This window comes from Lagopus muta, chromosome 5, assembly GCF_023343835.1.
Source record: "Lagopus muta isolate bLagMut1 chromosome 5, bLagMut1 primary, whole genome shotgun sequence".
Taxonomy (NCBI): domain Eukaryota; kingdom Metazoa; phylum Chordata; class Aves; order Galliformes; family Phasianidae; genus Lagopus; species Lagopus muta.
The window spans coordinates 970,751-996,000 of NC_064437.1; the positions used below are offsets into that span (position 1 = coordinate 970,751).

The following is a 25,250-nucleotide window of genomic DNA, read 5'->3' on the forward strand; positions in this document are numbered from 1 at the left end:
AACAATGAACTCCAAACTGATTCGGGTGCTCTGGATTCATTAAACCTGGAGGGAATTTGAGTTCTCAGTGCCCACATGGCTTTATTACTTTCTTTGGTTGAACCTGGATCCCAGGGACATGACTCAGCTCACCCACCCACAGCAGCACTGGGGTGTCACATGGCAGCAGTGCATTTCTGTGTCATATCGACTGCCTACATTTTGTGAAGTCTAAAATCAGGTTTCAGACATTCATAGTTCAGTTATGAGAGGTTAATCCCAACAGGTTACTGTGAAAATGCATTCAGTGCAGCTACAACATCAACGAGCAGCTAGAGAAAAAATTCTCAGACTTCTTTGAAAATTTGTTGGCATGTGGAGTCTGAAGCCAACAGAAGCAATCTGCTTCTTGGTCCATTATCACAGGACGGTCACTTTGTTCTAGACATGACATTTCACCAAGAAAATCAGCAACATTGATGCTCTTGCTTTCCTTACACTGAAATGTACCAACGGTGTCTGAGAAGACAGTGGAAAACAACTTCCCTCGCAATGCAAATTGCACAAGGCTCAGATAAAACAGGTACACTCCGATTTAATTACTATCACATAACAGCACAACATTTGGAAGGTCTTCATATGCATGGCTATTTTGAGCCTTTTATTTCCTGGTAATGATATGAGAATTAACTGAAAATATGCACCTATTCAGGAAATGCACATGCACTCATTTGCTGCACGGTGAACTGTTCATCATTAGTGCCATAGATTAGATTACATAAAGTAAGTGTTCATACCCCAGGTAGTATTTGCAGAGAATTATTGTCCATCCACAATTCCTTCAGATTCTGTATTTGTTCAAGAACCTCAGGCTGAGGAAAAGAACAGATCACGTTATGGACACTTCCATCAAATGTGTCAGTTCAGCATCTCAGCACCTTAAGAGAGACATCTAAATATCTCCTGTAGCCTAAATTCCTTGGAATATTGCAACTCCCATATGAAGTTGTCTTCCTGTTGCCCAGCCACACGGTGCATTGGGCAGGAAGGAACCCACCCACCCACAGCTCAGTCCCTCCATTCTATGTGCAGTCACATAACGTGTTTCTATTAAAAAACAATTAGTCAATAATTGGAAGGTAATTGATTTTGCCTGAGCTAATTCTATTTAATTTTCTTTTTCTTCTTTGATGGTTAAAATAACTACTAATTTCCAGGTTAAGTTAATTAGTGGTCATTTTGTGCTATTTGTTCCTGTGATGATTAACGACTCTCTTTTCCTCCGGTGTTCACTGAGGTTAATATAGATGATCATAATTCCTCCCCTCAACCTTAATTTTCTTCTCAACTCCTCTTATTAGACAGACACCTTCCTAAAGGCAGCAGACTGCTCCTATTGCTGCACGTGGCCACAATGCCTTCATGCCTTTCAAGTCCGATGGCCAAGCCCAGAGCACAAAATGCCACAGGTGTCTGTGGAAAAGGGGCACCTCTTACCAGTTCAGAAAACTCATTATTGCCCAGATCAAGTCTCTCCAGCTGAGTCAGCTTGTGCATCGACCTGCAACAGATAAGGAAATATCTAAGGTGGAATTTTTCCTTGGAAACAGTTGGTTACCTTTTCCTTAGATAAGACTAAGGCTCAAGTGATATTGCTGTTGTAAAAAGAGTTAGACCAGATGGAAACTGCAAATGAGAACAAGGCACTTCGTTTGGATGTCAGCTGAAGTTTTGGAACCAGAAAACTAGCAACAATTACACCAATATCACAATAAAATCTTGGTACACTTCTGCATGGTTTCTCAAGGAAAATGACTCATTTGCAAGCAACTGAAAACTATATCAATTGTGATAACTAAATTAGTTTGCAAATTTATGATTGGTTTCTTTATGAGCTTCTAAAAAGCTTTTTGCAGCAGAAATGCAAAGGGTGGCTGTTACCTCCCCAAAGCTGTAAGAGCACTGACCCGGTGTTGCAAAGGGATGGAAAGCAGAACACAGGTTTCAAACTCAGGGATCAGTTTGAGACCCCGAACCCCTGGGCTGCAGGGCAAAGCTGGGCTGGAAAGGAGCAATGCAATGCCAGCCCCAGCAGCTCATCCTCCTGCCCAGCATTATCAGAGAGAGTGGGATAGGAAGGCAGCATATGAAAGCAAACAGAAAGTTAATTTCAAACGTGCATTATGCAGTAAAGGGCTTTAAATGGGGAATCATCTGGATTTATGTCTGCAATGATCACCATGTATGTAACGGCTAAAAAGGCACTTTTGTTGCTTGGGCACAGGTAACTCAAACAGTGAAATAAAAGTGAAAAACGACTGGGTGAGATTCTTGATTTAAGGAAGTGAGTGGGATAAATCTCCCTGGTTTATCTCCAAATTTACGCTGTGAGAAAAAATGCTTCTCTCAACCACACGTGAGAATCACACGTGGCATCCATCTCACCAACTGCAACAAGCACTTAGAATCCATCAGTACGAATACAGGCAAACTTCTAAGAACACACAGATGTTTAAAAAGCAATGCTCAGAACACAGCACAGGCATCGACCCAAAGGAGTAATCCCAAAACAGCAAAGGTAATTTCAAAATGGGAAGAGAACTGCTGAGCAACTCTGTAACACCAGCTGAAGGATGGAAGGGATTGCGATTCTCTTACTGGGGAGGTTCTTCTGCTCTCATATAGCACACAGCACTGCTCACATCCCTGCTAGATGCAGACTACTGCCACTTCACACGCTCTACAGTGTCAGAATCTACAATGTACAAAGCCAAGGCTGGGAAGTTGTATTCAAAATTACGACGACACTTGAGTTTAAATAGCATCTTCATTTGAATATATTGATCTCCATGGTTTATGATGAGTGACTTGATGTTCGTAAGTGATTTTGAATAGCACAGTCGATACTTTATAAAAGAGGTTATTAAATTTAAACCAAACAGCATTATAAATATTTCATAAAGATTGTAATCATTTTGAAAAACTGGAATAATAATGCTCATATTCCTCCAGTGCTGCACTAAATGAGGCATGTGGGACAGGGAAGTGCTGTGCAGGGGTGCAATGTGCCACAGTGTGCTGCTGCTGCCATCAGCCTTCCCTCCTGCCAGTGTCCCTCACCCAGCTTTGGCTCTACCAGCACTTCCTGGCATTATCTGCAGGTCAGCCTGGGCCAGGATCATAGAATCACAGAACCATTCAGGTTGGAAAAGAGCTCTAAGACCCCCCAAGCCCATCCCATCCCCACCATGCCCACTGGCCGTGTCTGTAAAACTGGCCCCTCCCAAAAGGCACAAAACACAGCTGTCCTGTTATGGATAAACTTCAAATGCAGTAAATCCAATCCTGCCTTTGTTTCCATGGACGTCACACTGCTGCTGCAGAACTTCTTGCTCAAACTGGTAGACCAACATGCTCTGAACACAGCACTACATTACAGTGGTGATAAATAAAAAAACAGAAAGAAATAAAAGGATACAAATAATTAAAGAATTTAGTACAAACTAGAACTACTCTACTACTTAGAGGCCCTCTGAAGTACTCAGAGTTGATCCTAGTCCAAAAATTATCACAGTCTCTACCGATGGGACCACTGCTATTGACCATTTTATCTCTGTATGCTGTATCAGAAGTAAAGCCCATCATTAAGGATGCTACAATTAAGCAGTGGAGATTTGCTTTGACATTTCAATTAGAGAAAAATGATGTGACAGGGTGGGATAGAGAACATTGGGCATATTTATTATGAGAAAACTTCATGTTTTGTTTTCTAAAATACTTTTAAAAAAATCGTTTGACAAAAATGCAAATACCACCCTTCAGTAGAAGGCCTTTTCTGCTAAGCATATGCTATTGAAATGAAAAATCATGTAGATAAACAAATACTTGGCTCTTACACTTGAGAAATCATGTATTTTATTATTTTCTTTAGGCAAACAGCCTCCACAACTGACCTCCTGCATTCCTCCATCTTTCAGCTCAACTCAAGGAATGAACATTAGAGTCACAAAGGAAGACCAAGCATTGGAGGCGCTTCTGTGCTTTAGAGAAATTAATGTTCTGCATGGAAGAGTTGTTAGAATACATCTGGGCCTCTTTGGTGGAAAAGTAACACCTATTTGTGGAAGACAAGGTGCAAACCACGACGATGTAGTTCAAACCTAAAGCACGGAGTGGTTAAATCTGAAACAATACTTATCAGTGTAACTATGATTAGTCAAGACTGAGTGCACATGATTAAACAGAAAGTGGCTTTTTATACACTATACCGTGACCCCCCCCTTCTAAGCCAGTAATAGAACTCTTGATTGATTCTCTCCAATTCCCAGCCTACTTCTTACTGCATTTTTGTTCCTATAGTATTCATTACTTTGAAATATTATTGCTATAAAACCAAAAGAGATGATGAAAATATTTTATCTTTCAGTAGCATCTCTTCAGTCTGCAAGAGCATCTGGAAGACTGGGAGCCATTCACAAAGCAGTAAGTGCTTCACTGGCACAACACACGAAGGCAGTGAAGGATAATGAAGTCACCTGCAAGCATGAAGATTTTGCACTCATTTCCCCAAAGGGTTCTGTTTGATATTATGCTCTCCATTAAAATCTTAGCTAACGATGTCTTTAACCCCTCTGGTCCTCTAACTCCACTGTAATTCTCTTTGGAAATATCATGCAAGAGCTGACTGTAATTTTACAAACCCAGACAAAAGCATTTTTTGAACAAAGCCTTAACATGCTTAACTCAGATCAGTTACACTCAATACCTCATTAAATACCTTCTAAGTCACTGAAAATGTTTAAATCTGGTCTCACTTGCCGCATTGGAAACTTTCACCATTGTGCCTTAATTATTATTAGTCCAGTTCTCATTTCTGACGCTCAGGTACAAGATGCAAATATTGAATACAAATGTTTTTTAATTAAGTCATCTCAATGGAGAAAGCAGTTCCACTAGTAATTGCAAACACTTTTTGACGACAGACTGCCTCACTGCCACTAAGATTCTCATTAACTTTATGAGGATCCTTTCCATGAATGCACATTTCTCTTGCAGTACACATGCAGGACAAATGACTGCAATTACTCAACCACCATTGGCCGGCTGCTGCTTTGGAGAGAGCACCTCAGCACGTGAGCATTGCAATTTCATCATTACCTACACCCGCAACGCTAAAGGTTTTCCCATCAGAGCACTGGCTGTATGCACACTCACAAGTGTTTCACTCTCATTTCCATGTTTCATGTTTGTATTCTATCTATCTGAACGTAACATTTACTTTAAAAGTTGTTTTACAGCACTGTAAATTGATTATAGAAAATAACTTTTAACTACAACTTCAAAACACGATGGCACAGTTTCTCATGACACACAGACAAATAGTTTCAGAAACAGCAGCATTTGCATGGAGGCAAATGAATTTCAGCTATTTGCTATGGGACTCTGCCAGAAGACAAAGCACACTGCAAAGGTACCCACAGGGACGAACATCCCACCCCATCTCCCATTGCTCTGTGATATTTTTGTCTCTTTCATACAACTACTTGTATTTTTCTTCCAAAAAGATCCATTACACTTCTTTATGTGTGGTCATTTTATGACGGAGGAGCGGGGAAGGTGCAATTATGAGTAATGCTCAGTTAAATATTCATTGCTTCAATGACGTAATGTAATTTAATTAATGCGATAATAAAACTTGCAGCTAAATTTTTCACATAAATCTTAATCCAGATTTGGATCCATTCCTTCATCCATAGCAACTGCAGGAGTTACATGGAGGAGATTGCAGAGCTCACAGAGGGGTGCGCTGTGCAGTGTAAGAAGCTCACGAGAAAATACAGGTGCAAAAACCAGCATAAAGAGAAAGATTACTGAATATTTGGTGAAAAACCAGCACTACTGGCACCAGTTTGAATAACATTCACAGTACATAAGATGTAACAAACTACAAAATTCAGTGGCATCAGTTAGAAGCCGTTGTGATTACATCCATTGCCTAACGTATGTTCTTTCACGTTTGCTTTCGTTACCTTCTTTAGAAGTTACCTACCTGCACGCTGTAAATACATTAAATCACCAGGAAAATGCCTTCCTTTAACAGCTCATGGAAAAAAAACTCAACTACCACAAGCTGTTTCAATGAAATCATGGCATCGTTACCAAAACCCCGCTCGGTGTCATGGCAGGCATGAAGTGGTGCTGAAGGTTTATTCAAAACCTTGATGACAAACTTCTGCTCACACCTTCATTTTTCCCACATAAAGAAGCGTGCATGTGGCTAACAGAGGTATCTCCTAAAGGTTAAAATCCATGAGTGCAAAGCAGCTGTGACAGAGGCAGAAACACAACCAAAGATGTGACACAACACAAATGCACACCTCTTGTGCCCCAACGACAGGACTGGCGGAGTGATTACAGTTACACACTGCATTTCCTTGAGCAGCAGCTTGCAGTTATGTTTGTATGAGTTTGTGATAAACAGATACCAGTCTTCCCCAAAGAATAAAAAGCAACTAACAGCAAACATGCTCCCGCTAATGGAGTAACTGCTGTATTCATCTCAAAAATGTTTCCCCACACTTTTATTGCGTGCAGTAATTTTTATGTTGAAGTTATTAAAAACATCACATTCAGAAGACTCTTCCATTTCCAGTACCTTAAACCTTACAATATAACATTATTAATTAATCAGTTCAGGAGTTGCATTGTAAAAGCATAATGTTAGTCACCTACGTTAAGTCTTGCAGAACAGTTAAATTTTAAACAGGGATGAAGTATCACATCGCATCACCTGCTTCCTTATGCTACACTTCATGGGCTACATGGAAATCTCAGCATTGAGCCAGGCTGGATGTGGTTCTGGGCAGCCTGGTCTGGTGGTCGGCAGCCCTGCACACAGCAGGGGGTTGAAACTAGAAGAGCACTGTGGTCCTTTACAACCCAGGCCACTCTGTGATTCTATGACTTTCAGTGAATCTCAGGACAATGTACTCCATGCCCAGAATGTAAAATATTCTAGGTATTGGAAAGCAAAGAACCACGTGTATAAATTAATCTGTCATAATCAAATCTACCTAGGCTTCAAAATAACAGAATATGTGTAATGAAAAACTGGTTCTGAGGATACTAGAAATTGTTATACATAGAGTGAAATATATGCACATATGTGAAATAACTACCAAAACAGCATTTATTTCAACTTCAGTTATATTTAAGAACATCTATATTGCTACTTTAAATATCAACTCACAAATCAGAGAATATAGCAAAGATCATGGGATGATGCCTAAACTAACTCTGTGTTGTTTCTATGGCCTGATCATTTCTACAGCCAGGAGCAGGCAGCCCACCTGGAACACCACTGCAAAACGCAGCCAGACTGCTAATCTGGACCAAACCTGGAGTTGGAGGCAGGCTCCACTACCCCTGTGCATAGCAGCGTGGTTTGGTTCCACAGCACAGTTTGGGAAAACCACCTCAACACAGCCAACTGAGGCTGATGCTCCTGACGCTGCCATTTCTGGCACCCAAAGATCTGCAGCCTCCACCTCCAGTGCTGCTTGTGCCACTGAACACGCTCAGCTGATGGTGAGGGCACACTCTCTGTCTTCCAGTGCTAAGGTTGGAAAAACCAATCTCAATGACCAAAAGATGGAACTGCTGGTTCAGAAGATGTCTGAACACAGCCATTGACCTACGGCACTGAAGGCTCGGGAGACTTCACCTAATTCCATGCCAAAGGTTTAAAATAAAAAGCACCACTAAGAAAGACGTCCTCCACACAGAAATTGGAAACAGAGCTGTTCCATGACTCAGTCAGAACAAAACCACGCAGGTCATTCTGCAAAAAACCTCTGTGTGCTAAACGTAAGGATGCTAAAAGCACGTCACTGAGCTAAAGCAAGGCTTTCTGCACAGGGACCTAAATCCCACCCGTTTTTGTTTGTGGTGGAAATGGATCAGGTCTCCAAATGAACCTCTTGGCTCAGGACCTGGCAATGAATCACAGTGCAGCTGGCAAGGTTTGCACAACTGATCACAGAGAAAGGTGAAATCATCACTGCTTTGACCCTTGATGGCACACCAACTTCTTTCCCAACATGGCTTTCTAAGGCATTGGGAGCCACCTTGACACACAAGGCTGAAAATACCTCTTTTTTGCCAGATAGCAGGAAGAAGGCCCAAGCTAAATATCAACTTGGTCACAATATCAGCCAGGATGAACCAAGTCCAGTGGGCATTAATGAATCTTGAGGAGTAAAATCACCTGAACAATCTAACCTGAAAGCAAGAACCAAAGAATGTTGCCCTCAACACATTTCATACTTAGCAGACAGACTGATTCCAGATTCTACTCAAAAGTGGCCCAAAGACATCACCAACATGTAGAAAAAATAGGAACATCCCTGCAGCTAAACCACAGAAATGAAATGAAGATGAGCTAGGAAAAGACAAGGATGAATCTGAGATTAAAAGTGATGCGACTGACAAGCAATCTTTGTACTAATTGAGGAAGAGGGAGGGAAGTAATTATGATATAAAAATAAGGACCACTGCAAACCATTCACATATATGTGTTCTACAGTTTTTCAGAATAGTCAATCATATCTCATAAGTGTCAGAACATAAGCAGCCAAGAGCCTTCGAGTTCTGCACCACTATTTCTGATTTCTCAGGTTACATAAATAAGACATCTCACAGTGCAGAGAATTCCCCAATGCTAGAGGGAAGGGGTGCCAAAGGCAACCTTCTGCACTACAGACCAGAGCTTGGGCTGGGTGCTGCCTGGCTGGCAGCCTTCAGGGGATGACTGATGTGCTGCAGGGCGCGGGTCAGGCCGTCCTTGCAGAGACATACGAGGTACAGCTTCTGCATCTTGATGCAGCAACAAATACAAGTGTCTCTAAACTCCCCTTGCAGTTTTAACTGCATGCAGGAGTTTTCACTCTGCAGATGTTTTTTAGTCAGGCAGAATTAAAAGAATACCAACTTTTGGTGCTCTGAGCATACTGAGCAATTTCCTTGCCTACCATAACACAGCCATACTCAAGAAAGCTGAGCACGCTAATTAGATCTCATTAATAACAGTCAGAGAGAACTCTTTGTGTCTTTAGCTCCACAGTGCTCTGGGAGGAGCTCAGGGTTCCGGTATAATTAAGAACAAAATGAGTGGAAGGTGAACCAGAGTGATTCTTCATGGTTGCACCTGCCCTCCCCACCCACCGCTCTGCACTGTGAAGACTCTATCTGGAATTCAACCCTGCTAGCCAAGTATAAAATAGGAATCAAATTTGGATCTGCTAAAGGGAAGTTTTGCATAGCATCACAGAATGGCCTGGGTGGAAAAAGAGCTGCTAACCATGGTTCCCAGGCTGAACTGTGGTCAGGGTTATGCCGGGTGGCAGAAGTGCCAGCACTCCTTCAGAGCGCTACAAGAAGCGTGGCTGTGTCACCTCCCCATGGGACAAGTGGCGAAAAATGGCCACTGCTCCCCCTAGGCACCAAGAATTAGGGACACTCTTGTGGCCCACAGCGCACGGTCACACACTGCCCTACAACAGCAAAGCCACACAAAGCATTTTTACGCACCTTCCCTCAGCAGCAAGCACTTTTAGCTAAAAACAGCCAACAGAAAGATATGTGGTAGTAGGGCCTTATTAAAACACTGGCAGTGGTTTAATAATGTATTGCCAGAGTGCTAACTCTTTTGGAATGTGATTTATTAAACTCAGCCAGGGTTACTATTTAAAGAAAACAGGCCATCATGAAAGATGAAAACATTTGTAATCTCAAAGTGCAAGAAACAGTTTACATCTTCATAATAAACTAGGAAAAAAGTGGAGCAGCCTTTCAGAAATAGCAGTCTGAAGCAAAGCTTTTAAGCCTATATTTAGATGTTCCTGGACATGTTCTCAGCTGATATAAATTCAGTTCCGTTGACTTCAACACACTTCACACAACCTGTGGTTTTGCAAATCGATTTCCTAAAACAGCAGCCTGGAGGTGGCAAGGATTTCAGCATCATAAATATTATTGAAATGAATGGGACTAATGTTCTTCAGTCACAAGAATGATTTGTATAATTTCATTTTCAGGATTAATGGAAATAATAATTACCAGATTTACAAAGAACGTTTAATAGCTGAAAAGTCTGAATGGATTTTGCCACGTTTTAGATATCTGAATATCTTTCTGAATCTTTTATTGGCTCAACGCTGCTGAGATGAAACCACAGAAACAAGTGAGACCGTATCTGCAGTCCTACAACATCAAAAAGACAAATGTTTGTACTTATCTTAAAGGCAAAGCAGAGCAATACTGAAATAGGGAACAAGAATAAAATGACTTTATCTGACAGCATCTCAAACAATGCTTTAAATTGCCAAGATGCTCCTCAGTGATACGTGCCATTTGCTGTACTAAAATGGTACTTACAGAGGAATGCCAGTATTCAATACACACAATGTTTAAACTACTTTTTTTTGTTTCTTTTATTATTTTTTTCAATTCAAATGAAGTTTAGCTAGATGAAAGTAGAAGATCTTTAGTTCTCTATTGGTAGATACTTCCAATTTGCAAACCTAACTTCTGTGAATACCTGCTGTTAATTTTGATGTGTTCTGCCAAAGCTGGATCTGGTCTACGTGACTTTACATTGCTTCAAAAACAAGTTGCTACATATTTCTTGTATATCTGTTAATATCCTGCTTAGAAACCCTGATCCTTTGAGTTTCCTTATACATAGTTTCACTGCATTTAAGATATCATCAACATAAATATGGATTAAAAATCATTTCCATAGATAGGTATTCATAGTCACGACAACAGGAACAGTGCTAGGTGTGAAGCCACAGCAGATACTTACACTGTTGATGCTCTATTGGACGATTGGCTTCACAATTTCATTTGTGACTCAGACTGAAAAATTTAACAGCTGGCATTCCTTCTTTCCATTTCAAATACCTTACATGGAAAATTTGAGATAATTGTGACCTTCTGAGCTTTCAAGTTACTGGAAGAAAACATTCCCACTGTTTTCATCACAGAAGGATATAAATTAGGGATAGTAAAATATTATGCAAAACTTCCATTTTTCACAGAATTTTTAAGAACTACTTTTGCAGCTCTTCAATGCACAGAATTATTGCTTAATCCAAAGAGGGGCAGCCAAAACACAAAGATTCTAATAATAACTTCAGATATTTAGTGAAGAAAAACAAAACAAGATTACCAGCATTATTGCCTACAGTAAATAATTCCAAAGAGTCATTTCACAGCGTTTTTGGCAGAAAACATGCACATCAGCCTCAGTTCTCACCAATAAGACTATGTGTCTAAAACACATCGCCAGTATACAGTTATATTTTATTCTACTCCACGCAGTTATATTTTATTCTTGTCAAAACCTGAAACTGCAAAGAAGACTAAAAACCTCAGCTTACATTTTGAGATTGAAAAGGCACGAGCACAAAAAGGTTCATCTTAACACCAGGAAGGAACCACCTTCACCATATCCATTGGTCGTGACACTCCTGCCTCGAGCTGATAGGTAAGAAGTGTACACAGATTGCATGAAAACTGATGAGACAGAGAGATTTAGAAAACAAATCTTTCAGAGATGTTCTTGAGTTTCTGTTTTAACTCAGTACAACAGAATAAGGAATGTTGACTTCGTCAAATGCACATCAAACTGCTAATCAACACAAAGAGCCTCGCAACATACGTGGGTCACTGGTGATAAAACCTCACCCCTTTTGGTTGATTTCAGCCAGCACAGTGAATAATCCCCAGGATTGACTTCACATAGGAAACAGACTTCATGTAGCAGCACACCAACAAGTTCAAACCATCAGGATCAAACCAGCAACACACGCCATCTGATTCAAGCTTTCCACAGTTTTCTTGTGGAAAGTGAGTTTGTGATGAGAGGTGATGGCCTTAAGTTATGCCAGGAGAGATTCAGGTTGAGTATTATGGAAAATCTCTGCTCCAAAGAGCGCTCAGCACCGCACAGCTGCCCAGGGTGGGGGTCAGCATCCCTGAGGGCGTTCAGAGCTGTGGGGAGGTGGCACTGAGGGATGTGGGCAGTGGGCATGGGGAGCTGAGAGGGCTTCTCCAACCTTAATGATTCCTGTGATAGAATCATAGAATAACCTGTCCTACTTGTCCCTCTGCCAGCCATGCACACCTGTGTCCCCATCCTTGCAGGAGTTCTCTCCCAAGCTGCCCACCCTGGCTGTGTGTGCAGAGACAAACACCACCTTATCCCCCAGCAGCTTCTGTTTCCTTCGTGTAAGCAACACGGCATCTTTGGAGCCTTCTCATATGGGAATGCCACATATGTCCTGCATGCATCCTTTTTCCTATATTTCTATTTTACCTTTAGCTCTCCCTGAGCCTGGCTTCATTTTGAACTTTTTCAAATGAGGTCTCATTTCTTATACAATATCACAAACATTTCTTTATCTCTAGTGGAAATACTTTGACAAAGAACATCTAGCTTTGTCAGGGCTCTATTAGATAGATGACTCAGACATCTCACATCCTAACAAGAGACTCACGCTTTTTTTTCCCTCTAACACGATTGCTGACTGAAGAACCCCTCACTTACAGCATAATTCCTCATTAGTCCCTCAGTACATGACCTTGCACCCTGCATTAAGTTTAATCCAGTTTTAATTTCTCATATTCAGAATTCCATAGTTCTTCCTATTCTTCCAAACTTCCTGAGAAGTCCCATTTTTTCCAAACACCACCTGCTAAGGGTCCCCTCTCAGTAATGTCTCCATTGTACATTATTTGCTAAAAGCAAGGCAGTGCAAAAAAGACATAATTCCCAAATGAAGAGCTCTAACACCTACTGCCAAGAAAATCAAAGAAGAGATGAGAAGCCACAGCTTCAAGTGGGAGCAGTGAGTCACACGGATGAGTACAAAAAACACCAGTATTTTCTCGTCCCTTACCAGCTCCTACTGTTTCTCAGACACTGGTGACTCACCATTTACAAATGCAGTTCCTACAATTTTTCAATTTCATCCATTTCTATCGAAAGAAATCCCACAAAACTCTGAGAAGGTGTTTTCCTCATCTCAAACAGCTCTAAAAGCAAGGATCACACTAATTACTTCAACTTACTCAAAGGCATTTAAAAAAAAATACAGGCAGATTGCCTGGCTGCTTTCTGTAAGCAACAGCACAGATACAGCCTTCAGGCTCTTCGTGAGGACAGGAAGCACCTTTGGCTCCCCCAGGAATCCAAAAGGATATAAATGTCCCAAAGCGTCCAGTTTAGGAGTAACATGTCTGCTAAAGAATCATAAAGGCTGGAAAAGATCCTCCAGCTCAAGTCCAACCATCAACCCATCACCACCAGGCCTGTTAAACAAGTCCCTAAATGCCACTTCTACACCATGTGGCACTTGAGTCGTCACTGTTCTCCCACTGGGATGGCAGTGTGAATTGGTGCCAACACGCTTGCACAAAGGAAGAGTCAACCAAGAGTGGTAACATCTGCATCAATGAGGAAAACTTAATTACTCACTGCATCTCACTGCCACTGGACTGTCTGAGACCAGCTACTAGGATGTATTTGAGTAACATTAGCCACTGAACATAAACCAAGAAAGGAGGAAGAGAGAGACAGAGGGGTATACATAAGACCCTATGAAATGCAAATGGATATTTATGGCAGAGCTTCAATAGACTACTGGATAACTTAAAATGTTTTTGTTGCTACAGAAATGTGCTCGGAATGTTACTTTACAGCTAAGCTGTAAATTCAGGTAGTAGCTGAAGAATGGATGGAGCTTTACTTCAATCAGTGCAAGAACTGCACTGCCCTGACACAACCAAACAGAGTGATGAACCCTGGGGCAAGGAACCATCTCTGAGCTTGGTTACATGCCAGTGTTCCTAAACATTTCCCTCAAAAAAGAAAAGAAAAAAAAAAAAGAAAAGAAAAAAAAAGAAAAGAAAGAAAAAAAAGAAAAGAAAAAGAAAAGAAAAGGAAAAAGAAAAGGAAAAGAAAAAAAAAAGAAAAGAAAAAAAAAGAAGGAAAATAGGTATTTAGACTTGGGGTTGGGTCAACTGTGGACTAGCCAGGTGAGGCTAGACCATTTCTAAAGTGCAGAGAGTGAGAGTGCAGCTTGCCTAAGGCAGGCCTGGCATGGCATTTGGATACCAGGAAGCCCATCAGTTACAGGGTATATGCAACTCTTCAGACCTTTCTACTCAGAGTGGTGAGGCACTGGAATAGAAGAAGTTGTGGATGCCCCATCCTTGTAGGTGTTTAAGGCCAAGTTGGATGCGACTTTGGGCAGCCTGAGCTGCTGGGAGGCAACCAGCCCATGGCAGGATGGTTGCAAAAATACTGATAACATTAAAGGTTCATTCCAACCTATGCAGTTCTATGATTCTAAACCTCAATCTTCATGCCACCCTCACCTCCTCCTTCCCTACTGACACTGCACTTTCACCATCTTCTCTTCTGCTCCAGCCCTAACACAGTACCACTGCTGCTCCTTCTTGGTTAGTTTTTGCCAGCTTAGCTCCCAGATGACCATATGACAAGTGAGACAGCACATACATGTATGTGCCTATAGCATAAATTAGATATATGTGTATTTCTACATACATGCATACTTAGATAAAATACACATGTGGATATAGCTATATAAATGCATGCACACACACCAAATGCATAGCTGCACACAACCTCTACATACCACTGCTTCCTACAATGCTGGTGTAATGATATTATAGGGGATTTTAGGCTTTACTAATTTCATTTTCTGTTCTACGAGAGGTTTTAATTGGCCTGAATGTACCGGTTCCTTTCAGCACCAACACAACTGAATGGTCCTTGGTTCAAGGTATGTACAACAGCCCTTATTAATAATACATAATTCAAGCAATAATCAAACTCTTGGGAAAAAAAAGTCAACATGGACATAAAAATTGTCTATGCTATTGTAAAGTCAGTCTAACATATCTACCTTATACTTACAAGAAAAAAAGAACTGTGAAAGTAATCATAGGATAAGTAGGTGCCCACTGGTAGCACTTGGTTACCACCGATATTCTGGATTCACATTCATTTTGAACACAGAAGTCTGTGATTTTCCATCTTTCAGGTAGAATATCAGCCTGTGTGTGGAAGGTTTCCCCCTTAATGGAACATTTATTGAAACTAAACAGCCAGAAAATAGGCACCAGGCCTCAAACTGCCATCAGCACTGAAGCAGTCCGGCTCCAAGCAGTGCAGATCAGCTCCTGCTGCACGACTTAGGGCTGACTCACCTAACACTGAGGTTGTTCCCTGCAGCGTAGGCAGCACAGCCATGACTTCTGAACTGTGAATTTTCATTCAGATCATTTTCTATAACTTCCTACAAACAACCAATTGGTAAGAAGAGGTACTTTGTGTAACGATGCACATTAGCAAACAGAAGTGCTCAGCATTTATCAACATATCCCACATAGCAGGACTTTACGTCCAAAGGAAATTATCGAGTACTGGGCACTGGAGGTGCTGGGTTAACCCCACAGCTGGGAGTCACTGCCAGCCCACCGAGGGGCTCAGCTGGAGTGCCTGCACTCAGAGCCCTCCGTGCAGGACAGCCCCATAACGCAGCACAGGGGTCACAATCCCAAACACAACATTTATTTGGTAAATGGTTTCCAAACACCAACACAGACACCGCTGGCCTGATAATTAACCACTAGGTACAAAAGGCCTCATTGTGCATTCATACAGGAAAACAGCACTTCAATTTGTACAGGTGAGACAAAGCCACACAGGCTGGAGCTGCAATTAAGAGTGGGAAACGGATAAAAGGTTAGAGTGGTGTGAAAGCTGTATCTGCACCAAAGTGGGAGTGCTGAGACAATGCTGTGAGCACCTATTGCACAGTCATCACATCAGGAGCGCACACGCACACTGCACAGCACTAATCAGGAGAATTGTTAGCTCCTGGTTCACTGCTGTGATTTTGAAGCAGAAAACTATGCTTCACAATCTGCTACCTCCCAACAACAGCCTCCTCCGTGCTCCTATGCGTCAGGTTGGGGACAGCAGCATCTCCACCTCAGTGCCACCACAGACAGCCTGCAGGGATGGGGCTGAGGCTGTATCCCCTCACCAACCACTCATGGTCACTTATGCACGTGTGTGCATGTATTTATATGAGTATATATGCAGCTATATATGCTCTAACATAGAACAGAGTTGTGCAAGTAACTTAAATGTATTATTTCTTGCAAATTCAAGAGAAATTAAGTGGGGTGTTCTCTGTTCCACTAGATGCAATTGATAAAAAGTGCAAATGTACTCACAGGTGTTTATAGCACCGAACCCAGAGCTGCTGCCACATCCATTGAAAGCTGCTGAAAATCCCTAGATGGACTGCACAGAACAAAGCACCTACCTGGGTAACACTGAACAGCTGACAAGCACACAGACTATGCACACTGAGGAGCAGGAAGGAAAGGTGGAGGTGCTCACTGCGTGCACCCACCTTCCTCACAGTGTGTATCCACCTTCCCCACATCTCTAGGATGCATCTCTAGGATGAGGCCTCACATTGCAGAAGGGAAGGTTCAGATTGGATACTGGGAGAAATTTCTCTTCCTAAAGAGAGCAGTCAGGTGCTGGCACAGCTGCCCAGGGATGGAGGGGTGGGGAGGTCACTGTCCCTGGGGGTGTTCCAGGGCTGTGGGGTTGTGGCACTGAGGGCTGGGGGCAATGGAAGCTCACTGTGCTTTTCCAACTGCAATGGTTCTCTGGTTCTATGATCCATTCCGGTGCATCCACCTTCCTCAATTTGCATTTAGGACAATTTATCTTTGGTGCAAATTTGCCACGTGCCATCCCACTGTGCACACACATCCAAATAAGGAAAACAGAACAGAATGGTTAGCTATAAAAGGACAGAAAACATCTTCAGAAATGTTTGAAAAAAGGCATGAAAAGTAATAACACATCTTTATTCAAGCACCTCGGGAGCAGGAAACCTGCCAGACTCTATGGAAAGGATATAAAAGGAATGCTCCGAAAGAAAGGTCACAGCAGAAAATCTAAATTAATTTGTATTCAGAGTTTGGGCCAGCTCCCATGCTGCAGTGCTCACCCACAGAGTCAGCTGGAGGGTTTGTCTTAAGCAGAAGTCAGAATAAAGCAGGAAAAAAAAGGAACAGAGCAGAACTGCTGATGGAACTCGGGTTACAAGCTCAGACAGCATGCATGTATCACACATGGTACCTCAGTGCTGGGTGATGGGAAGCCTGTAAGCAACATCACAATAACTTCTGCATCATTCCAGGACACACTGAGGAGACCATGTATCAGTGACTGCCATCTGTACCAGGCAAATTAACAGAAGTTCTTCTAACGTGAAGGGATACTCAAAGAAATATGACACATTAGGGGAATTCAGCAACGTTTTTGTGATGAGAAAGGATGACTCAAACTCCTGGAGCCTATCAAAAGAGTACAAGAGATCTGGACAGTGAAGTCTACCAAAAGCACGTGTGGAGGTCCATCACTGGGACTTCTTAACATAGCACCTGTGTGAAGAGAGAGGGTCTTCACATGCATAAATTGGAAGAAACAGGAATTTTATATGAGTGGGAGGAGGAGCTGCCAACAGCTCCAGGCTCCTGCTGCTGACTTGGTAAGTGACTCAGAAAAGGATGCTGACCTACAGGAGGTTTTCAAAACAAAGCCATTTGGGCCTTTCCAGGAGCTGTTATCACTGCCACAAGCAGGGCTGAGGGCAAGGGAGGGGACCTGTGGGACCCAAATCACCAACAGCAGCACACCGACAGTGCTCTCCTCCCTTGGCAGCCTCCTGCCTTCCCTTGTCTTCCCATCCAGGCTAGAGTACAGTGCTATCCTGCAGGATAGAAGCTGGGAATTGCAGCCCTCCGCTCTGAGAAATAGCTCAAACACAGAATAATTAAACACTGAAGCACAAATTGCCTCATTCAAAACCCACTGAAGCTAGTCATAATCTCTGCACTGAACTTAATTGCTTCAGTTTGGGTGCAAAATGCCTGAAAACATCAGTGGCAATTCGAAAGCCTCACCTTCAGCTTCACATACATATTCAGCAGGGTAGCATTTACAGAGCAGAATGCTACAGAGCTATTGGGAGCTGTGCTCTATTAAGCATTGCCCTGAGCCATTACACAGTGATATTACATGTCATTACAGCAAGAAAAGATCACCTCTACCAAACAGAATAATACGAATTATGCTGGTTGGGTCTTTGAGCCATGGATAGCACCTGCAGAGGTGTTACATTGCCCAAACCTCAGAGCCTCGGTCAGAAGCTTGCAAATGCTCCAGCAATTTTAACAGGAATTGAAGGAAAAACAAAACCAACCAGATTGTTTCCTGGTTTTGTTGCAAAAGTTACTGCTTTGATAAGGTATTCGAAAATATTTGCAATATTAGCCAGAGATTTCCAGATATTTCCTAATGCCCTGAAGCTCTTGGAAACACGTATGTTTAATAACCATGTAAGAGAGAAAATAAATAATTGTTTTTAGAAAGCAGTTTTGTGAAGAGCTGTACATCAACATACAAATATTTTCAGCATTTAAGAAGTAGCAGCAAAGTCTTCTGAAGAGAAAGTACTGCTGATGGAGAACAGGAACACCCTGCACTGCACTCCTCCACACCAGGGCACTCCTCCAGCCCACCACAACCCAGCACAACAGCAGAACTGCAATGTTTGCTACATCTGTCCCAGAGAAAACTCCCTGCACTGCATCAATTTCCCACCACAAAGTGTCAGGGAATACACTGATATGTTTGGACTTGTTTTACGTGCACAAAAATTATGACAAACTCAGTCAACGGAGAGCTCGTGTTGTGTAATGCAAGGCCTATTAAGGTGCTGAGGCACTGTTCACAGGCTGCCCAAGGAGGCTGTGGATGCCCCATCCCTGCAGGCATTCAAGGCCAGGCTGGATGTGGCTCTGGGCAGCCTGGGCTGCTGGTTGGACCTGCACACAGCAGGGGGTTGGGACTGATGAGCGTTGGGCTCCTTTGCAACCCAGGCCATTCTACAATTAAAGAACACCACTTTGGAGATCCCTGCTCTGGTGAGGGAGCTTCCTTCCAACCAGCAGTTATTAGTATTTACTTTGATGATTTTGTAACTAAATTTGAACACTTGGCACTTGGTTACCATGGACACGTTTTACAACAACCTTGACTTGTTGACTGAGTGGCAAAAATAGAGCTACAGTAAACACAAAGCACATTTAATTGCTGTTTATGCCAAGATGCTAAATGCTTCCCTCAGAAAGTCTTCATGCACACACAGCTGACAGCACAGCACAGAGCACAGACTGACGTCTGCTTTTTGGTAACTTTTCATTGCACGTGATTTAAGTTGCATCTGACATGGTAACAGCACTGAGCAGATGCTACTTCCAAAGGTCTGATGGAACACTTCCAGGCTAGTTAAGAGCAGAAGCACAACATTAAAAAGAGGCATTCACCTTCCTTTTCACTTTTCTTCTCTCAGCAGAAGCACCAAACAAACTACCAACCATCAGTAGGCTCCCCTGTTCACAGTGCACCAAACAAACAGCAGGTTAAGAAGGAAAGCTCTGCAGTACACATCTGCAGACCTGCCCCATCTGCCCCAACACCAGGCTGTAAAACCCCTCCGGCTTATAGGGCCGCATGCATTTCCTGACTGAGGTTGTTGTGCTGTAGGCACAGCGCTCACGTCACACCTGGACACAGACCAGCACTGCACTCACACGGATTCTTTCTCCCCTCTCTCTCATACTACAGCTGTGCCTCCTTACCACCATTTTGAAGGGCAGCGTTTGCACAAGCAGAAGCCCTTCTTTCCAGTCTGCCTCAGCAGAGCACAGCAGAGCCTCCTGCTGCAGCAGAGATGAGACTGACCGCCCACAAGGAACGTCTCCCTTGGTTACAGCACTCAGAGCCTCCATCCTGCCGGAGCCATCAGCAGGAAGTCACTGAGCTCAGCCAGGCCAGCTCAGTGCTGCTGCACCCAGAGGTACTGCACCCAGGAGGGGCTTGCAGACACTGGAGGGATGGCACCTGGATACCAGGGATGGCACCTGTGCTGCTGAAGTAAAGGAGATTTGCCTTCTTAGTAAGGCCGACACAACTCCTGCCCCACTGCCATAAGCCTCAGTGCACACACAGCCTGCAGACAGGAATGACCCCAAAGCCACAGCCCTGATCTCCTGGCACATCAGTGAGGACTGAAGGGCCTGCTTTGTTTCTCAAAAAATGCACACTGAATTCAGAGCAGAGAAAATAGGATGTCTGCACACAAAATAAGTGTTTCCCACTGGCATCAGAAATACATCCTTTAACATAAAACATGACTTATCTCTGAAAAGGGTCGTTCTGGGCCTTTAGGGAAATACCCAACGGAGCAGTGAAAGCATCACGTCCCACATAGGGAAAATTCCTGCATATCAGCTTTTAGTGAATGCAAGATTGCTAAGCAGAGTGCTAAATAGCACACAATGCAGTGTTAGAAGTGTCCTAAGTAGAGTCTTCCATCACCACTGTAAGTCTCATCTACAGTGAGGACGTACAGCCTCCATTTGGAATGATTCCCAGAGCCGTGGGTATTCTTTCATTGGTACAGATCCTTGCATAGAAAGCACACAATGCTGGTTGGAATTCAGAAGTGCATTCCTTGCTTTCCGCAGTGGAACTCCCTGCATGCAGCATGGGAAGTGTAGATGTTCACCTTTCATTTACCGCTTCATTTTCAAAACACCACTTAAATGTTGGTCAAACGATGGCAGTACCAAGATAAATACTACTCTTTGAAATAAACAGTAAGATGGACATTTCTCAACATTCTGATGACACCAGTTTCCAAACAGTATCATAAACAAGCAAACGCACTTTGCTTCCTCACAAACCTTACTGGAGGTTGTTCTGATGAGGTTACACTGCACACATTTCCAATGACTCACAGTAGTTCTTCATGAGAACAGACTGTCACTGAATCAATGACTGGGGCTTTTCATACTTTGTTTCCCAATTCTGTTTACATCTCATACTTTGAATGCTACAGGATGTTACACTACAGATTCGGGGTACTGAGCTGTAGTCAGCTAGTTTACAAGCACCCATCTTCCATTCAACATTTGCTTTTTGCTAAAAATCTTTGCTACATTGTCTGCGAACAGGAGAAGAAAAAAATAGATCTGAACAGAAATAACATCATCAGAATGCTACCAGTAAAATTATTTTGCACTGCAGGAAATGTCAGGTCAAAGAGCGTTACATAAATAGTCGTCACTTACTTTGGTAGAGTTTTCAAGTGATTTTCCCTTAACTCCAATATTCTCAATTTGACAAGTCTAGGAATACAAGAGAAAATAATTAGTTCATCTTATGAATCAGTTCAGAAACCCACTGGAATGGTTTGAAGCTGCTCACTGCAGTAAGGCGAGTTTGTGTACTACAAAATAACAAGACCTCCAGCAAATGTGGGATTGAACTTCACATACAATGCATACAGAACCAAATAGCTCTGTATTTACTCCATCTTCTTTTTATGTCTTTAACCAAACTCATCTGAAAACTTCTGACACACCTCAGTTTTCTCAAATAATGATAAACTACTTTTATTGACAATTCCAACAAGGCAAACAAAGGAAAAGCTGATTTCTCTCAAATCTTTCTGGATCTGTGAAAACATGAAAAGCAGCTGCTACACAGTTTGCAGTTCTCTCTTCCATTTGTAGCCTTATATTCTGCAGCTCCACATCGACAGACCAGCATTACAGAACAAACCTCCATTTCATTTTCTGTATTTTGTGCAGAAGTAGGACATAGGTGCTGGCACAAATTAGAACCTCTATACGGCAGCACTTCACCATTCCCCAGCACTGCAACTCTAACCAGCAGTATTACTCAGGCCATGTGAAATGGGGTGATTCTGCATCACTCACTCATAACTGCTATTTCTAAACAGAGCTGCTACATCAGAGCCACACCGCGTAAGATTTTAGGTGGATAGCACTGTTCTTAAACGTTCAGAAAGTTTATTGGTGAACTTTATGATGAGTTCCAGCAACTCCACTAATATTGCCTTTTGATATTACTCTACAGTGAAGGCCCATTAGTGCCCTAAGTGTAAGCATGTGTCCGTGAGAAAAGCTGAAGCCATACAGCAAAGCTGTGAATACTTCTGTCCAATGCAATATCCATTTTCTGTTTCACAGAATCTCAGACTTCCCAGCTATTCTAGAAACCCATGACTTTCCCTTTTTCCTACCAAAAACAAAAGAAAAAAAAAACCCATTGTAAATCCTACACTTGCACTTCAGCCAGGACTAAAAGCAACACCTCTAAGTGAGAAGTGCAGAGATGTTTACACGATGCTCCTGTAGGCTCCATTCCCCACTGTGATCAGATGGCTAAATGAGACTGTAACAGATTAACTGAACGTTACTGCAGCAGAAGAGACAAAGCAAGCACTAAAATCTGGAGCAGGGCAATAAGAGTCACAGTTACAGAGCTCGTGTGCTCAGTGATAAACAGCGCAACTTCTGTACGCTAATGTTGGAAGCTTCAGAGACACGACAAGGATTTGTAAGTGCAGGATACCAAAGGGATGACAGGAGCAGCACAGTAATGACAGAACAACAACCACTGCTGGAACCAATGTCATTTCATCTAGATAAAATCTGCATTTGTAGATTAAAAAAAAAACTGAGTGCTTTCTGCTAAGAGATGTAGAATGCTGGAGATGTTCTTAAGAGCCAAAGATCAGTAGATGAGTGCAAGCAGAGCTTCAGAAGAGCATAAAGAATATAATTGTTCCATGGACAGAAAAACTACACATCTGATAAATTGCAGGGGTATTTCATGCCTTTGTCTTTCCTTATCACTTGTACATGCTGTCTGAATTCTAAACTGCAAAAGCGATCTTCAGATTTATTCTGATGTTCCAAACACTCAACAACTGCAAGCAATGACAAGTTCCCCTTTTCTCAACTGGGCATTTTCTAAAAGTTACTGCAGTACAGCACATAGAGTTCAGGGTCAGCGACAGTTTCCGCAAGCAAATGCCAACAAATTTGTACTTCCTATTTCTCAGTGCCTGAGTACCATCACCTCCAACACCAGTTATGCCACACCGGTGTTGGTGTTGGAGTGCTGACGTGATATTCCCAACAGAACTGTGACACACTCTTACAAGTAGCTAGATAGACCAGGAAAGAAACTAATACTGGATGAATTCTGTAACATCACCTTTTCCTCCTTTAGTCCTCTGTCTTCTGAGCTATTTGTCCCACTGGGCAATCAGAAGGCAGAAGAGCTGCACAACCTTTCTGCTGGCAGCACAGCAGAGATGTGAATGTTGTGGTGCATTCTTCAGTGGCCACATCAAATTGTCTTTGGTTTTCTGCCTTTGGTTTTCTGCCTTTGACTCATGCTCACGTAACATTTTAGCTCAGCTTCTACTGCATTTATCTGTACTGCCACCCAACATCCTTTCTGCTCTGCTGTCTTTTGAACCTTCTCTCTTCTCCTTGCTTTTCTATTGTTGCTTTTGTTGCTCCACCACACTCAGCCCTTCCTTATCTTTCTTTCTGACTCACGACACGTTTTTCTTTCTGTTCAGTCCTCAATAGCATACACTACACCATACTGTTATTTTCTGCACTTGCCACAACTTAATGACACATTTGACTAAGACAGGCCTCTTTTCTCCAATTCTCATTCTTGTCCACCTTTTCCCTAAACCAGCAAAGTGCTTCACTTCATCATAGAATTCTTGCTGACATAAGATTCTCTCTAACAGTAACAATTCATCAAAATAGGGCTGAAGAGACAAAAATCTGTACTTTTTGTTGTTGCTGTTTAAAAAAAAAAAAAAAAAAATTACAGTTTTAAAATGGTCCTTTAAAACCTGAAGTGGGTTCATATGAAAGAGCAACGCGCTTTGATGACTAATTCTTACCTTCCAAAGTTAGCTGGGAGAAACTCCAAAAAGGCATCATTTAGATAGAGCTGGGTCAAATTTAGAAGTTGTGTGAAGCCATCTGGCAGCCTAAAAAACAGTTAAAAGCTTAATGCTCACACTGAAGTTGCTATGGAAATAATAACAATATATATTTAGAAAGAGAAAGATGACTTTCTTTCTCACCCTCTTTTTCTACCCAAATTATCAAGAAGATTTTACTGTGCAGCTTTTTATGGATATTTTTGACTGCTCTCATCTTTTCCACATTGCTATAACCCCATGAAATTCAACTCCCTGGCACATCCCAGTCGTGTCGGCCTTTTCTCCCTTTCAAGTTGAAGCTTTTAAGCCAAAGGTATATTGCTCCTCCCCCTCCCCTCTGAGATACTGAAGTTTCATTCCTTCACTTCCTTCGCTTTATTTCATATATCACAGGATTACAAAGACATTCGGTGACTGCAGGTTTTTGGCAGGAGTAAGCACTTCTGAAGTCCCAACCTGGAGATTATGGCACTGGAGGATGCAGCACAGCTTACTCCCAAATACATCCACTACCAGCCTGCAGGCTGCACCAACACATTCCTTATCACAGGGACACACGCCGTGCTCCCACCCAGAGCAGACATCTCTGCAGAGATGCATCCATCTTGGATTTCAAACAGTTGAAAAACAATTTTCATTAATTCCATAAATAAACTTGACATTGGGCCTCCAGATTTCAGTTAACTTTGCATACATTCTCTGCACTAACAGTAATACAAACACAAGGCTCCTGATACTCACTTCGATACTGGATTGACACTGGCTTCAATAATTGTTAAGCATTTACAGCACTTAATATTCTCTGGGAAGTCTTGAATTCCTGAAAACATTGAAAGTAGTGTTATGCACACGTGAAAACTGTTCAACCTGTTTTGATCCTGAATGAGTTCAGATCTAACAGTGATAAACATACTTCAGTATTACAGTCCAGAAGGTACTTTAGCAGTAAATAAATAGACCACAACAGGCAATATGGCTTGCAGTACAAATTCTGCATTCTAGAGTTAGAGTGACACAATTTGTACCAATATTTGTGCCTTTCATTTCTTTCCTAAATGCCCACCCTTTTCTTCTTTGCCCATCTCTAGACTTACACTGATAATTTTTTCAAGAGAGCCTAAGCCTAATTTTCAAAACAAATACACAGGTTCAGATACACAAAGTTTTTTACGCACATAGATAAGTATTTTGGAAATGCACATCAGCAAATTCATTGCTGGCTACATCAATCCTGGCAGC

At 42.2% G+C, this 25,250-nt stretch overlaps 1 protein-coding gene across 13 annotated transcripts in view; it reads right to left on the bottom strand.

The window, feature by feature from the left end:
- Positions 1–25,250, bottom strand: part of LRRC7 (leucine rich repeat containing 7) — a 189,090-nt gene that overhangs the window by 46,628 nt on the left and 117,212 nt on the right. For all 13 annotated transcript variants that reach the window (XM_048944844.1, XM_048944843.1, XM_048944845.1 and 10 more), the window contains 5 exons: positions 24,753–24,831; positions 23,967–24,056; positions 21,298–21,354; positions 1,477–1,540; positions 777–851 (listed from right to left, as the gene is read on the bottom strand). In XM_048944844.1, the coding sequence (XP_048800801.1) occupies positions 777–851; positions 1,477–1,540; positions 21,298–21,354; positions 23,967–24,056; positions 24,753–24,831 (365 nt within the window). The remainder of the gene's footprint in view (positions 1–776; positions 852–1,476; positions 1,541–21,297; positions 21,355–23,966; positions 24,057–24,752; positions 24,832–25,250) is intronic.